Source organism: Myotis nattereri (assembly GCF_964212035.1).
Source record: "Myotis nattereri genome assembly, chromosome: 17".
Lineage (NCBI taxonomy): Eukaryota > Metazoa > Chordata > Mammalia > Chiroptera > Vespertilionidae > Myotis > Myotis nattereri.
This window is the reverse complement of record NC_138092.1, coordinates 8,654,751-8,671,648: the sequence shown is the minus strand read 5'-3', so window position 1 is coordinate 8,671,648 and position 16,898 is coordinate 8,654,751. Positions and strand designations below refer to the sequence as shown.

The following is a 16,898-nucleotide window of genomic DNA, read 5'->3' as shown; positions in this document are numbered from 1 at the left end:
AGGCAATAAATATATAATGAGTACAATTATCAAAGATGCAAAAGAAATATGTAAATCAGCTGAATGAAAAACTAGAAAAAGTATTTAGGGAATAGAATTGTTTTAATTACAAAATATCAGCTTCTGATTCTTGACTAATAAGTGAGGATTTTAGAGCCATAAAATATTTTCCTATTGTGATTAAAGAAGTATAATTATTTCTAACAGAGTGAATGGCAGATGTGGAGCTATTCTTGCCGATGAAATGGGTTTAGGGAAAACATTGCAATGTATTTCACTCCTCTGGACTCTACAGTGTCAGGGACCTTATGGAGGCAAGCCGATAATAAAGAAGACACTTATTGTCACACCTGGAAGTTTGGTGAATAATTGGAGGAGAGAATTTCAAAAATGGTTAGGAAGCGAAAGGATCAAGATATTTACTGTTGATCAGGTAAGAGACTTAAAAGTTTAGCCTTGGTCATTGTCTAAATCTGTAGTTTTTCAAATCATTACTGCAATTTTCACTCTCTAATGTAGCAGTTTCTCAAGTGTATGTAACTCTCCATCTCCTTTGCAGAAAAATGGAATCTTTTTGGTTTTTGAGTTAACATATTCTAATACTTGCTTAATGGCTGTGAGAAATATGCTGCTTAAATTTTACTTCGTACAGTTTCTGCCCAAGATTTGTTAAGTATTATGTTCTCCTTTTTTTAGGACCACAAAGTAGAAGAATTCATCAAATCTCCATTATATTCGGTTCTGATTATCAGTTATGAAATGTTACTTCGTTCCCTGGATCAAATTAAGAATATAAAATTTGACCTCCTCATCTGTGATGAAGGGCATCGTTTGAAGAACAGTGCCATTAAGACAACCACAGCCCTCATTAGCCTCGCTTGTGAGAAAAGAATAATTCTAACTGGTCAGTATTTACTTTTGGGTGGAGGTGATGGAATTGCTGCCTATGGAACATATACAACTTGTAATATGATGCTTAGCATCCAACGAATCCATGTATTGAATGGAGTTCATGCTAATAAACCCATCCTAATAAAGCCTTGGTAGGATTGAGTTTCCAAATCCCTATGTAATATTCCCCAGCTCGTCCAAAGCGCTGAATAGTTTTAGTAAACATACCAACTTGACTTCAATCATTAGCGTTTCCTTTTTTCTTGTCACAGGACATTGCTGCTTGACTTTTATTAACATTAAGTTATTTACTAGTAGCTTCTTCTACAAGTTCTACCTAGTCTAGAATTAGAGAAGAGAACTGCTCTAATTCTAGAGTGAATTAGGAACTGCAGAGTCTCGACAGCCTTTGTGACTTCTTAGGATGACACTGTGCTAGTGTATTGCTTTCTCTTGTGGCCACATACCCTTTTCCTCTGTTTTTCCTTTTTTTCTTCCCGAAATCCTTTTGTCTTATCACCTTTTTGTATTCTGCCTTTTTTCTTTTCCTTTTTTTTTTTTTTTTCTAAAAGTTTTCCTTGGCCTCTTTCTCTTGTGTATTAGGGTGATTTCAGGTACAAGTAACATCTGAATGAATTAAATGTGCTTTTTCTCCCACATAACTGGAAGTCTAGAGCTGGTACGGGCTCAGGGGTGCGATACAGCAGCTCAACAATATCAACAATGATTTTGGTTCTTTTTGTCTTCTGCTTTGCCAGTGCTGGCCTCATCCTCAGGCTGGTAGCAGGTGACTGCAGCAGTTCCAGGCATCACATCTAGATGTGATATCCCAAGGAGAGCGGAGACTGGCTCTTCCTCTTGCTCTATTTTCAAGAGTGAAGAAACTTTCCCAGAAGCCCCTCTTTCACTTCCTCTCATGTCTCCTGGGACAGGGTGGGTCAGATGATGTTGGTGGAAACTGTTGGTGCCTTTCCTAGCTCCCCTTTCTGGTTGCACCCATCTCTTAGCTGCTACTACTATTGATTAAACAACTCATGTCTCCCATCTCTTCTGGAGAATGATCCCTGGTTGAATAAGCACTTACTCTGTCACCTATAGCTTGGCCAGTGATTGACTCACAAAAGGGAAAGTGGAAAATGCCAGCCCGCCTACTTCAGAGTAATTTCAGGACCCACTTTATGGTACAATGTATGCTCCAAGCCTCCCTATAATTTAGCTCGAGGCTATCCTTGCTTATTTCCTCCCTCTGCTATTTTGGGTTCCATTGTTCTCTTTGTTCCGAGAGCACTCCCTGTCCAAATCATGTGCAGCCAAATACTTATCTCAGGCTCTGCTTCTGAGGAACCCGGTATGAGACACAAACCCTTGCTACATCCGTCATTGGCAAAGGGTGGGGCTATTGTGATTGGCTTGGGTTCATCAGTTGGGGCTAGATGAATGCCTGGAAACCAACCACAATGATCCTTATACCTCTCCCTCCCCTTTCCTTCTTGCTTTTCCCATTCTCCCTATTTTATTAGTCATTGTCATGGATTTTCTTTTAAAAGTGTAACAAAATGCACACAACATAAATATATTTTCTCTAGTTTTTCTATGATGTGTGTAAAAATGTAGAATTGATTAGCTGTGTTAAAAAAACACACACTGGTAAGCATTGGTCCAACCTGGAGTTGACCCATTTAGTTTTGAGAAAAGTGATCCTTAAACTCTCTGACATTGTAAAATTCATATTGTTTATGTTAATGAAATACGTACATTTTTAAAAATGAATTTTATTATTTATATCTTTGGACAATTTTTCTAGTCTTTTATACTCTTGGACTATGCTGACTTATATGTTCTTTTGCTATTATAATTATTGAAGAATGCTAATGTTCTTTTGAATATTAGTTAGCCAAAGTTATTGAGTATGTAATTATACAGGGTATATTAGTTCATTTCAGTCTGTCAACCTTTCAGATTAATGAAGATCTCACTTTGATCTGGCAACTTTGAAAGACAATAACAGTAGGTGCCATTCACTGAGTGTTTTACTGAATGTCAGGCACTGTGCTGGTCACTTCACATACATTGTCTCTATTTTTTTTTTCTTTGTAATACCACTGGGAAAGTATTATCTTCCCACTTTTATAAGTGGAAAAAAAAAATCCTGAATTTAACTTAAAGATAAGCTAAGGCAATTTGAAGTCACACAGTTATAATATTAAGAATTACTAAGGATTATGGAACATTGATTGTGATCTAGGCCCTATTGTAAGTAAGTATATGGATTATCTCATTTGATCCATATAACTCTAGGAGCTACTATGATTATTCCCATTTTACAAATGATAGAACTGGGGTAAGTAACTTGCTCAGAGTCACTCAGACAGGATTTGATGCAGGTAGGATTTGAACCCAAGCAGACTCTAGAACATGCACTCAGCCATTATGCTATACTAAAGAAGAATTTAGTATACAGTTAAAACCAGAGTTAAAACTTTATATAATTATTAATATATTTTTTTCAACTTGATCTGATTGCTCTTTTGTCCTCAGTTTTAGGGACTTTGCTTAAAGTTAGTCCATTTAAGGAAGTAAGTACAAATTTCTATGTAGAGCTGTGATTGTAAAACACAAACTTGACCTCATCACTTTTAATTCTTTAGGTACTCCAGTTCAGAATGATCTGCAAGAATTTTTTGCATTAATTGATTTTGTAAATCCAGGAATATTAGGCTCTTTGTCATCTTTTAGAAAAATATATGAAGAACCCATCATTGTATCAAGACAACCTTCTGCTTCTAAGGTATAATTTATTTTAATCAATTTAGGTTAAAAAAAAAAAAGAGCAGTATGAAAAAAATAAAAAGAGCAGTATGCCTGGGGAAATTCTCTATAACTTGGGTAGTTTTAATTTAGGAGAAATTAAATTAGTATTGTTATATTTTCCCCTCACAATCCTTGAACTCCTGTATTCCTTATTTTAGAAAATAATACTATCACTTTTTAAAATTTCATAAATAGGTACTTCATATAGAAAGAATTATAATTGATAGTAGACATGTAAAAAGGCTCATCCTTACTGGCATTGAAAAGTAAACCAAAATGGCCCTTGCCAGTGTGGCTCAGTTGGTTGGAGCATCATTCTGTACACCAAAAAGTCAATGGGCTTGAAACCTGGTCAAGACACATACCCAAGTTCTGAGTTTGATTCCTGGTCGGGGTGTATACAGGAAGCAACTGATCGATGTTTCTCTCTCACATCGATGATTCTCTCTCTCTCTTTCTTTCTTCTTCTCCCTTCCCTCGCTCTCAAATCAATAAAAACATATTTTTTTCCATTGATTTTCAGAGAGAATGGAAGGGACGGGGGTGGGGGGAGGAGGAGAAGACAGAGAGAGAGAGGCAGAGAGAGAGAAACATCGATGTGCGAGAGACACATTGATTGGTTACCTACCTCCTGCATGTGCCCTGACTGGGGCCAGGGATTGAACCTGCAATCCAAGTACATGCCCTTGACTGGGAATTGAACCCGAGAGCCTTCGGTGCTTGGGCCAAAGCTCTAACCACTTAGCAACACAGACCAGGGCTGATATTTTATTTTTTAATTAAAGTTGATATACAATACTATATTAGTTTCAGGTGTATAATATAATAATTAGTTACTTATGTAACTTACAAAGTGATTATCCCCATAAATCTAGTATCCATCTGACAGCATACACAGTTACTACAATATTATTGACTGTATTCCCTATGCTGTACTTTAATTCCCAGTGACTCTTTTGTAGCTACCAATTTGTACTTCTTTTTTTTAATTGTCTAAAGTTTTACATATGTCTCCTTTTTCCCCCTGATTGACACCCCCCCCCCAGCCATTCCCACCCCAGGCAAGCCCCCACCACCCCAGTGTCTGTGTCTATTGGTTATGCTAATATGCGTGCTTACAAGTCCTTTGCCAATTTGTACTTCTTATTACTTTCCCCTTATTCACCCAGCCATCCAAATGTTCTCTAACTATAAGTCTGTTTCCGTTTTGTTTGTTTATTTTGTTTTTTAGATTCCACATATAAGTGAAATCATATGGCATTTGTCTTCTCCTGTCTGACTTATTTCACTCAGCACAATACCCTCTAGGGTCATCCATGTTGTTGCAGATGACATTTCACTTATATATATATATATATATTTCTTTATTGATTTCAGAGAGGAAGGAAGAGGGAGAGAGAGGTAGAAACATAGATGATGAGAGAGAGTCATCAATCGGCTGCCTCCTGCACCCCTCCGCCCCCCGCCAGGAATCGAACCTGCAATCCAGGCATGTGTCCATGGCTGGAATCAAACCCTTCAGTCTGCAGGCCGACACTCTGTCCACTGAGCCAAACTGGCCAGAGCCATTTCACTCTTTTTTAATGGCTGAGCCATAGTCCATTGTGTATGTACCACTTCTTTGTTATCCATTTATCTACTGATGGACACTTAGGTTGCTTCCATACCTTGCTTATTTAAATAATGTTGCACTGAACATAGGGATGCATATATATGAACAAATATACACATATGGGATTTGTTTTAAGCTTCATTGTGAAGTTCTGTATACTCTAAAGATTCTATCTATATAACCAGTGTTTTGAACTCTGCATCTGGTAGATTGTTTGTCCCCATTTTGTTTAGTTCTTTTTCTGGAGTTTTATTATATTCTTCCATTTGGGACATGTTTTACTCATACTGTATTTTGATTTTAAAACTGTACTATTATTTAATGAATAATGTGTAACAATTTGGAAAGAATCAGTAGTGCTTTGTGCCAGTAATTTCCTATAGGGTTAATTTTAGGTTCAATAACTTGTCAAAATATTTGCTTACAAGTCTTTGCTGTATCAGCTCTTTGCTTTGATTTTAAGACTATGTACCATTACAGTAGTCACATAAAAACTTCCTTTCAGAATAATTAAGTTTGTAGAGTATAGATTTCTGGTTGCTCTCACTGGTGCCAAATAGCCAAACAAACAAAAATTTAGGAAACTGCGGCTTCACTTAATTTAATGATTATGCTGAACATTTACTAGTAAAGAGATGATGGTTGGTTTTCCTTTCACAAACTTGTATTTCATTTATTCTGATGAGTCAAAAATCTGAATTGAAGTAACTAGTTTATCATTGTAAAATATTTAATGTTCATTTTAACTGCAAGTAAACTTTAAGTCTGCTATTTTTTTCATAGGAAGAAAAGGAGTTAGGAGAGAGAAGAGCAGCTGAACTTGTTTGCTTCACTGGACTCTTTTTTCTTAGAAGAACCCAAGAGGTCATAAATAAATACCTTCCACCTAAAATAGAGAATGTAGTCTTTTGCCGTCCAGGGGCACTACAGCTTGAACTTTATCAAAAGCTGTTGAATTCTCAGGCTGTGAGGTTCTGTCTTCAAGGGTCGTTGGAAAACAGTCCTCATCTGATATGCATAGGAGCTCTTAAGAAACTGTGCAATCATCCCTGCCTTTTGTTCAACTCCATAAAGGTAAGTAGCATGTGAGACTGTCAGGATGTGAGCTGAGGGTTCTATGTCGTGTGAAGCTAAGAGGGCAGATTGGACTAATTCCTGGGGTTGTATTTGTGGGTTTCCCCAAGGATCTGAGTCTCTTCAGGATGATTCTGCTCTCGAGCAGGTTCGGCCCCTGTTTGTTCTTCAGAGCATGTCCATGTGCGTAGAGCTGAACTAGGGATGGAATGGGTTTGAGGTTCTGCCTTCTAGACTGTGTGCCCCATGCCCTTTGGTACCTTGTCTAGTACTTTGCCATGGTTTCTCTTCCTGTCTTTTATTAATAGAGCCAGTCAGTTTTGTTTGTTTGGTGCTAACAAATAAAATATTTGCCATTAAAAATAATTTATTTTTTCTTCATTATAAAGTACACATGATTTTTGTATGAAATTCAGAAAATCACAAAAAAGACAATAAAAATGATATACTGGTTAGAATGCAAATTGTTAAATAAATGGAAGATAGTTTGGTAATATGTATCAAAAGCCTTATAATTTTATATATTTTGTGACCAGGCATACCACTTTTGGAAATTTAGTATAAAGAAATAAAGCTTTCTAGCCAGAGAAAACCACATTTTGATATTAATAATCTTAGCTAGCACTTATTAAGCACTTATCATGTATCAGACATGAAGTACTTTTCTAGATTGACTTATTCTTTTTTTAAAAAAAAATGTTTTTATTGATTTTAGAGAGGGAGAGAGGGAAACATTATCGATTAGCTGCCTCCTGCATGCCCGTTGCTGGGGATCGTGCCTGCAACCCGGGTATGTTCTGTGACCAGGAATAAACCGGTGACCTCCTGGACGATGCTCAACCACTGAACCACACCATCCAGGCTAGAATGATTTAATTAATTAATTTTTAACTTTTTTACTTTTATTGATTTCAGGAGGAAGGGAGAGTAAGAGAGAGATAGAAACATCAATGATGAGAGAGAATCATTGCTTGGCTGTCTCCTGCACGCCCCCTACTGGGGATTGAGCCTGCAACACAGGCATGTGCCTTTGGCCGGAATCAAACTTGGGACCTTTCAGTCTGCATGTGATGCTCTATCCACTGAGCAAAACGGGCTAGGGCTAGAATTATTCTTGATAAAATTCTATGTAATGGGGTCTGTTATAACTATTTCCAATTTTTTGTTGGGGAAATAGGGACTCAGAGGTATGTATATATAATCTTTTTATAGAGACACTTAATTTTGATGCTGTGCTTATTTAAAACCTATTTTCCCACTCAAATTGTGAACATTTTTCCAAATTAGGTACCTTCTACAGATATGATTTTTAATGGCTGTATAGTTGAGCTGACCATTGGATATTCAATGAACACAAGGCAGCTTGAAGTATAGTGAGAGTTCTGTTTTGGAATTGGAACAAGGTACCAGTTCCCACTGTACTACTTACCAGTTCTTTAACCATGGCCAGGTTACATCTGCAAGCCTGGCTTTCTTAACTGGAAAGCAGAGACAATAATAACTTCCTGATAATGTTATTGGGCAGTTTGATGAAATAGTATGGGAAGTTGCACAGTGATAGCCTGTTATCTCCAACTTGCCCTTACCAATTTTTATTCTGATATATTTTTCTTTAAATAGTAAAATGATAATTTGCAAACAAAGGAAAACCTTTGGGTGCCACATGATGCTTGAAGTAATTAATTATTAATTATATACTTAGAAAATCCAGTGTTGTACCGGAATTCTTGAAGTTTATCCTGCAATGGGTTATGTTTACATAGTTTATCATAGAAGTCAGCTTCTATAACTCTGCAGTAGACAGGATTATAACTACTTATTAAACAACATTTTAAGAAACAGATTCTATATACTTGGGCATGATGTCTAGCAATAATAGAAACTAAAAATTCTTTCTTAAAAGGAAGACCTTATGATGATCTAGAATGTATCAGTTAACTAATAACAGGCATACTGTACTGCATAGGATTCTATAAGTAAGGATCCATATAAAATAGCTGAGAGAGTCTCCCACATGTGCAGGTAATAGTGATAAATTTGGTAAATGTGGGAGAGTGGGGAGACCTGCCAGTCCCAGAAATCTAAAAAGTAATGAAGTCATTAATAAATATAATCTCTAGTTATATGTTTACATTTCAGCTTGGCAGTTTTAGAGTGGGAATTTCAGAGGTGCTGACAATTGCTTTGGAATAAAATTATTCTAAAAACTAATGGTAAAATAAAAATATTGTTGTAAGTAAGAATAAGTTTCTGCCAACTTATTGACAGGATTGTTCCTTCTTGCAGAAGAAATTGATAAGATGGAGAAAACTACTGTGCTCCTTTTTGAATATCACCTGGGAGGGGCTGTGGAAGCCCACAAATCAGGAGAGAAAAGTTAATTGTGGGGAGGGAAAAAGGGAAGAAGAGCGGAAAAGGTATCAACGATCAGACAGCTCAGGCTTTGGAGAGGATAGATTTTGTAGCACTATTTGCCCGCTGTTTTCCTCTCCTTTATTTCTCTGCTTCTGGCTCCCTTCATGCCCCCCCTTCCCTGTTACATCCAGACAGTGATTCTGCACTTGTAGGGTGAAGGCAGCAGGCATTAGGAGACTGCTTTAGAACTGCTCTGTAATTAACTCAGTAGGACACATGTTACTCTTTTAAAATATGACCAACACCCTGGCCAGTGCTCTCAGTGGTTAGAGTGATGGCCTGTGCACCAAAGGGTTGTGGGTTTGATTCCTGGTCAAGGGCACATACCTGAGTTGCAGGTTCAATCCCTGGCCCCAGTTGGGGCAAGTGCAGGAGGCAACCAATCGATGTGTCTCTCTCAAATAGATGTTTATCTCTCTCTCTCTCTCTCTCTCTCTCTCTCATTCTCTCTCTCTCTCTCTTCTCTTCCCCCTCTCATTTTCCTCTCTTCCCCTCTCACCCTCCCTTCCACTCTCTCTAAAAATTGATGTCCTTGGGTAAGAATTAACAACAACAACAACAACAACAACAATATTTACATGATAGTTAGGTTGGTCTTTTCAGGAAGCTATTAATATTCATCTTTTCTCCCATAATTTGAGCATTTTTCTCTTCTAATTAAAAACAAACAAACATGAGCCAGTGTTAATCATTCTTTTGAATAGGAAAAAGAATGTAGCCCAACTTGGGATGAAAATGAAGAGAGTAGTTTATACGAAGGCTTGATAAATGTGTTCCCTGCGGATTATAACCCTCTCATGTTTACTGAGAAGGAGTCAGGAAAACTTCAAGTGCTGACAAAGCTCCTAGCTGTTATCCACGAACTTCGTCCTACTGAAAGGTAAGTGGTCAGTTTAATAACCTGCTTGTAGTTGCTCCTGGAATTTTGGCTTAGAGTATGGCCTTACTCTCCCGCCCCTCCTTTCTTTCAAGAGAAGAAAACATTAAAAATAAGTTGTTTTCTTTGGGGCATGATCAGCATCTGTAAGTTTTTATTTAAGAAAAAACTAAGTATAAATACATATATTTTAAAAAACCCTAGAGAAGTCTTATAACACCTAGCTTGTACTTTAAGCTCTTTCAGAGCTTTTTTTTTTTTTTTACCATCCCTTAAATGTTGCTACCCCTTAGGGTTTTCTCTTTAGTCTCCTTCTTACTCTAAACACTCTTTCTGGGTTATCTCTACTCCCCATAGTTTTAACTATCACCCATATATCCCAAGTTTTCACTCTCGTCCAGCCCTCTGTTCTAGTTTCCACATCCTTCTTTCTAACTCTTTAATGGACATCTAAATCTAATTCTTTCTTTTTTCTTTTTTATTGGTCATTACATTCCTTTTTAATCTATTTCTGGACAGACTCTCTTCTTATTATCTGCAAAATCTCCAGTGAAAATTACAGTTTGGCATCATTTTAAATTTACAAAGTATTTCTCTCATTCTTGATGTTTTAAATTGCCTCCTCTTCTTGTGAATGTTATCTCTTACTTGAGGATGTTGTTTTCTGTTTCCTCCATTGCTGTTTTATTCAGGTTTCTCCTCTTTTTTCTATTTTTAATGTTGGAGACTCACCGCAAATAGATGGTGATCTGTGGTGTCCATTTATATTTGAGAGTGAGGCAGTGAAACTTATTGAATGTTAGGTGTGCATGGGTAGGGCTTGTTGATTGGTCTCCTTCATGGGGTAATTAGGCAGCGAGTTGGCTTCTTTATTTAGGGACTCCTTCTCTCTGTGGATCTTTTCTCTGGGGCCATTCATGTCACCTCAGAGAGGATTCTTCCAATAATATCTTTCCTGGGGTGGGATGTAAGAGGGATGCCTGGCTGCTGCTGTTCTAGGGTTGGCAGGAAAAGGGCCCTGGGATCTTCTGTATGCATACTTTCATTCTGATTAGTCATAGCCCTGTCTTTTAAATTCCTCTAGTCTTTTTCTAGGGTTTACTTTCTCCAGACAACAAACATTGTATTTGAGAAAGAAAAGTCAACTGATTACATGGGATAGGGCCTGGGTTCTATTATCAGTGCTCTTGTAAGAGCTCCCGTCTCCTTCCTTCTGGGGCACCTTAAGGAGATTCTCTGGGGTGAATGAACTTGCACTTGTTTCTTATTGGAATCTCCCACTTTGGGCACTTAGGTTTCATCTTCTCTGTACTCATAAGTAGGTCACTATTTCATCATTTTCTGTTTTCGTATATAAATGCCTCCTTTAAAAAAAAATCAAAGATAGAGTTTGTATTTCTGTTTCTTATTCTCTGGCTGTTTTTAGGGTGACTTCAGAGAGGTGAAGAAGGCAGAAAAGTTTTTACTTCACTATCTTAAAACAGGAAAATCTCTTAGATATTGACTTTAAAATTGAATTTGAAGGAGAACCTGAGTTTTCATGTATATGGTCATTGTTGCATGTTCTATAAATATCAGTGATGAGATATTATTTGGTAATTTTCTTCAAATATACCCAGAATCTTTCTTTTTGATTGACAGGGTGGTATTGGTCTCCAACTACACACAAACTTTGAATATTTTACAAGAAGTATGTAAGCGTCATGGATATGCTTATACAAGACTTGATGGACAAACACCAGTCTCTCAAAGGCAGCAAATTGTTGATGGCTTCAATAGTAAATACTCTTCTGATTTCATTTTTTTATTAAGTTCAAAAGCTGGTGGCGTGGGACTTAACCTTATTGGAGGATCTCACCTAATTCTCTATGACATTGATTGGAATCCAGCCACTGATATCCAGGTAGGACTAGTTCTTATGCATTAAATAAACATGACAGAATGCCTACTGGGGATATACCTGCTGGGGATACAAAGATGATAATGTATGATAAATGCTGGTGAGGTATGGTAACTGAGCCCCTATTTTGCATCAGGCACTCTGCTAAGTGCTTCACATCTATTCAGTTTTCACAATAATCCTTCTAAGTGTGGATAGCCCCATTTTGCAGATGAAGATATGAAAGCTTGTTCTAGGTCACATAGTGTAACTGGACAATCAGTGGGTTCGTGCTAACTGTCACTACTTGAGCCAATTAAGCAGAGACAGGGTTGAATCATATACAGTGGGGCCTTGATTTACGAGTGTCCTGACTAACGAGTTTTTCGAGATACGAGCCGTCTCGTCTCTCGGCCAATTTTTTGCTTTGAGTTGCTAGCTAAAATTCGGGTTACGAGCCAGCTTCAGATACCCCACCGCTTGTTGGCGCAGCGAACGTCACAGTGAACACCACACCATCAGCCCAGCATCACGTGTCTCACTCGTTCACTTTAATGATTTGACATACGAGAATTTTAATTACGAGCTCCGTCACAGAACGAATTAAACTCGTAAGTCAAGGCCCCACTGTATGAGCATTTATCCCAATATTGCCAGTAGTACGGGAGAGCAGCAGGTCATCCACAAAAATCTGCTCTGCACCTCACCATAAGACAGCTGCTTATATAGGGTAAGACGAAGAATACACGGGGAAATATGAATTATCGGTATGGGGAAATAGGGATTATTATAGGCATGGGGAAGCAGGAGACTGGGGTGGGACTCCATTGTTTGGGCAAAAAAGTTGTTAGTCTTTCCATGATAATAGGCAGTTCTTGAATGAGAATGGTTCCAAGGTTGAGTCCCAGGTCCTGGGGGTGCACAACTCCCAGCCAGGTCGACTGTCCTTTCTTTAACCAACACAAGGCAATCATGGTTAACAGAGCATGATTAATATTTCCCATAACCGCAGCTAGTCCCCAATATTCTATTTTTGCCCCTAACAATAGCTTATAAAAGGCAGAGCCAGGATTCAAACCCAAATCTGTATGTCTCTAGGCTCTAAGTTACTGCAGGTACTTCAGGCCTAATTTTCCTCCCCGACCGGAGTTCTATGGACAACACTTAATTTTCCTAGCATCGATGAGTATTGTCAAACAGAGTTCACTTACATCTTGGGACATCAGGATGCTTACGACCATGGGGGGAGACAATTAAGTATTACAGATGCTATGATCAATGTTTGTGTAGAGTATAGTTAAGATATAAAATTAGACCCTCTCATCAGGCAGGATATGCCAAGGGCTTAGCGGTTATCTACTTGGAGCTGGAGGGAAGGCCAGACCTTTCTTTGGAAAGTGCAGGGTTTGCACATCAACCCTTACTGCATGGTATCATTGGTCCTGAAACCTCAGGGAACTACCTAGAGCAGTGGTTCTCAACCTTCCTAATGCTGCGACCCTTTAATACAGTTCCTCATGTTGTGGTGACCCCCAACCATAAAATTATTTTCATTGGTACTTCATAACTGTAATGTTGCTACTGTTATGAATCGTCATGTAAATATCTGATATGCAGGATGTATTTTCATTGTTACAAATTGAACATAATTAAAGAATAGTGATTAATCACAAAAACAATATGTAATTATATATGTGTTTTCTGATGGTCTTAGGCCACCCCTGTGAAAGGGTCGTTCGACCCACAGGTTGAGAACCGCTGACCTAGAGCCTGAACTGATTGCAGGTATCCTCAGGATTCCTTAGGGATGAATCATGAGCTACTTGGACTGGGAATAATCCCTCTGTGCTCGTGCTACACGTGGTTTTTTTGCATTCTTCTTCTTTTTTTTAATCCTCACCCAAGGATATTTTTTCCCCATTGATCTTTAGAGAGAGAGAATGGAAGGGAGAAAGAGAGAGAAGCATCGATGTGAGAAAGATACATTGAATAGTTGCAGGACCTGCATGTGCCCTGACTCGGCCAGGTATCAAACCTGCAACTGAAGTATGTGCTTTTGACTGGCAATCGAACCTGTGACCCCTTAGGTCCATGGGCCAGTGCTCTAACCATTTAGCAACCGGGCAGGGCAGTTCTTTGCATTTTTGCTGTCTAAACTCACTGTGCCATTCATTGATGCAGGTAGACCCTCTGTCTTTATTGACGCCCCTCTAGTTATTTCATAGCCCCACAGTGGGTGTCCATGCCTTTCTTTTTCTCAGGAAAAAGATAGGAAGTGGAGAATGCTTTGACATGCCTGGGCTTTGTTTTTTGAAGCTGTAAGTAAAATCAAGAATTCTTATTCTTAAATGTATTAATGCAAATTGATATGGGGAAAAGGCTATTAGTTTCAACTGTACTCTCAGAATTCTCATTTATTTTCTAAGGCAATGTCTAGAGTGTGGAGAGATGGTCAGAAACATCCCGTACATATTTACAGACTCCTAACCACAGGTAACAACCTTCAGTGTGCCAAAAAAATGTATCCCTTTGAATAATATAAAAAGAATTGTTGTTGTTATTGTTGTTAATCTGTGCTTCAGGGTTAGGAATTATTGTTCTTTTGTTAACTATATGCCAACCATATTTTACTCTGCAGAAATAACAGACATAAGGATCTGCAGTAAGTCTAATGAATGTTTTCCCTTCAGGTACAATAGAAGAAAAGATCTATCAAAGGCAGATCAGTAAGCAAGGTCTTTCTGGGGCGGTTGTAGACCTGGCCAAGACATCTGAGCATATCCAGTTTTCAGTAGAGGAGCTTAAAAATTTGTTCACATTACACGCAAGTCCACACTGTGTGACTCATGACCTGCTTGACTGTGACTGTGCAGGAGAACCAGGCCATACAGGTGTGTTGTATGTTAATTATGTTCTGATGGTAAAGTTCATTGGTCTCTCTGCAGTAGTTGGAAGTAGTTAAATATAGAATAACTAAAATATTTACCATTTGTATATGTTAGTTTCTTTCCCCCTGCAAGTCAGAGGGCAACTGCCAGATCAGTATTTGAGAAAATATTAATTAGGACCTTAATCTCTCCATTTTGCTTCTTATTTCTTTTTTTTTTTAAATATATTTTATTGATTTTTTACAGAGAGGAAGGGAGAGAGATAGTTAGAAACATTAATGAGAGAGAAACATCGATCAGTTGCCTCCTGCACACCCCCTACTGGAGATGTGCCCGCAACCAAGGTACATGCCCTTGACTGGAGTCGAACCTGGGACCCTTCAGTCCGCAGGCTGACGCTCTATCCACCGAGCCAAACCAGCTAGGGTTCGCTTCTTATTTCTGAAACAGCTGTGAGAAATTTAGCTTAGAGAAATCTTTCAAATTCTGGCATAATGGCTTCAGAATTAAACTCCTTATTTCTATTTCCCTCAAAACATGCACTTGACAGAATAAGCTTACTCTTTGTTTAATTTATGTAGACCTTAATCATAATGGGAACATATTTTCTGAGGCGATTAGCAGGGGCCACCATCCTTCCCAGTACTTGATGAACTGCTAGTGTTGGTTAAGTGAAGCTAAAAACCTCAGTCCTGCCCTTGCCGGTGTGGCTCAGTGGATGGAGCGCTGGCCTGCGGACCAAAGGGTCCCGGGTTTGATTCTGGTCAAGGGCACATACCTCAGTTGCAGGCTCCTCCCTGGCCCGGGCCCTGGTCGGGGCTCGTGCAGGAGGCAACCAGTTGATGTGTTTCTCTCACATCGATATTTCTGTCTTTCCCTATCTCTTCCACTCTGTAAAAATCAATGGAAAAATATGCCCGGTTGAGGATTAAAATAAGTAAGTAAGTAAGTAAGTAAATAAATAAATAAATACAAACATCAGCCCTCTGTGATTAACACCATTCACATAGGAACTGGATCACAAGTGGGACTTGAGTGTTCAAGAGTTTGAAATCACTTGATAAATTATATTGAGTAGGTTAAGAAGTTAGACTGTACAAGGTTGACATGGAAACTTTATATTTTATATAAATTAATATTGGGTCCTCTACCATATGTTTTCTATTTTAACAATTTTTGCTTTTATCTTCTCTTCCTTTTTCATTGTCTTTACTCTGTTCTTTTTCTTATTTTTCCAGTTGAATGCCTAGCTTCATGGTTTTCAGTCTTTATCTATGAAATGGGTATTTAAGGCTGTAAATGTTCCCCAAGGCTGGATCTCATAATTTTGAAATGCAGTTTTTTTATTATTTAGTTCTAAATATTCTATATAATGGGCTTGATTATGGAGTGTTGTCCCAGATTGTTCCAATTATATTCCGAATTTGGAAATATATCTAGTCCCAAAGGTGTTAGATAAGGGATTGCAGCCCTGTAACATATCTCTGGATGATTATTTGTTTAATGTCTGTCTCCTATTAGACCAGAAGGTCCTTGAGATCAGAGAACAAAATGTAATAAATTGCATAAACCCATTATATCATAAAATAAAAAGTATTGTATATAGTAAAATATTGATTGGCTTAAGGATTTTTCTCATTCTTTTACTTATTGCAGGTGATTCATTGGAAAAATTCCCTGTCTCAAGAAATTGTCAGCTTGGCCCACATCACAAGAAGTCTGACTCCCTGAAACCTCTCTCCATGTCACAGCTGAAGCAATGGAAACATTTTTCTGGAGATCAGTTAAATCTTAAAGATCCTTTTCTTGACAGAATAAGAGAAAATGTGTCATTCTTTTTTCAGAATATAACCAATCAAAATACTGCTGCTTTGTTATGAAAGGTTACTTCATGACATTCCCTTGCCCCCCCTTTAAAAAATAACAGTAATTAAATGTAAGTTTTGAAAATGATTAGAATTATTTATTTAATTAAATCTTTATTGTTGAAAGTATTACATATGTCCCTTTTTCCCCCCATTGACCCCTTCTAGCCTGCCCCTGTCCCCCACCCAGGCCTTCACCATCCTATTGCCTGTGTCCATGGGGTATGCATATATGCATACAAGTTCTTTGGTTGATCTCTTCCCACCTACCCAACCATCTCGCCTTCCCTTTGAGATTCCACAGTCTGTTCCTTGCTTCTATGTTTCTGGGTAGAATTACTTACATTACAATAATAAATTTGTTGCAAAGTGTATCAGAGTTTTGATACAGGACTGTTTGTTGATTTTTTTATATATATTCTTTCTTAAAAATATATTTTTATTGATTTCAGAGAGGAAGGGAGAGGGAGAGATAGAAACATCAATGATGAGAGAGAATCATTGATCGCTGCCTCCTGCACGCCCCCTGCTGGGGATCGAGCCTGCAACCCAGGCATGTACCTTTGACCAGAATCAAACCCAGGAC

The 16,898-nt window shown here is 38.1% G+C and overlaps 1 protein-coding gene across 2 annotated transcripts in view; it reads left to right on the top strand.

Moving 5' to 3' along the window:
- Positions 1-16,688, top strand: part of RAD54B (RAD54 homolog B) — a gene marked incomplete at its 5' end in the record, with an annotated part of 49,429 nt that extends 32,741 nt beyond the window's left edge. For both annotated transcript variants that reach the window (XM_081111761.1, XM_081111760.1), the window contains 9 exons: positions 208-433; positions 697-904; positions 3,540-3,679; positions 6,098-6,388; positions 9,508-9,683; positions 11,322-11,583; positions 13,986-14,052; positions 14,250-14,450; positions 16,104-16,688. In XM_081111761.1, the coding sequence (XP_080967887.1) occupies positions 208-433; positions 697-904; positions 3,540-3,679; positions 6,098-6,388; positions 9,508-9,683; positions 11,322-11,583; positions 13,986-14,052; positions 14,250-14,450; positions 16,104-16,327 (1,795 nt within the window). In that variant the 3' untranslated portion in view covers positions 16,328-16,688. The remainder of the gene's footprint in view (positions 1-207; positions 434-696; positions 905-3,539; positions 3,680-6,097; positions 6,389-9,507; positions 9,684-11,321; positions 11,584-13,985; positions 14,053-14,249; positions 14,451-16,103) is intronic.
- Positions 16,689-16,898: the final 210 nt, after the last annotated feature.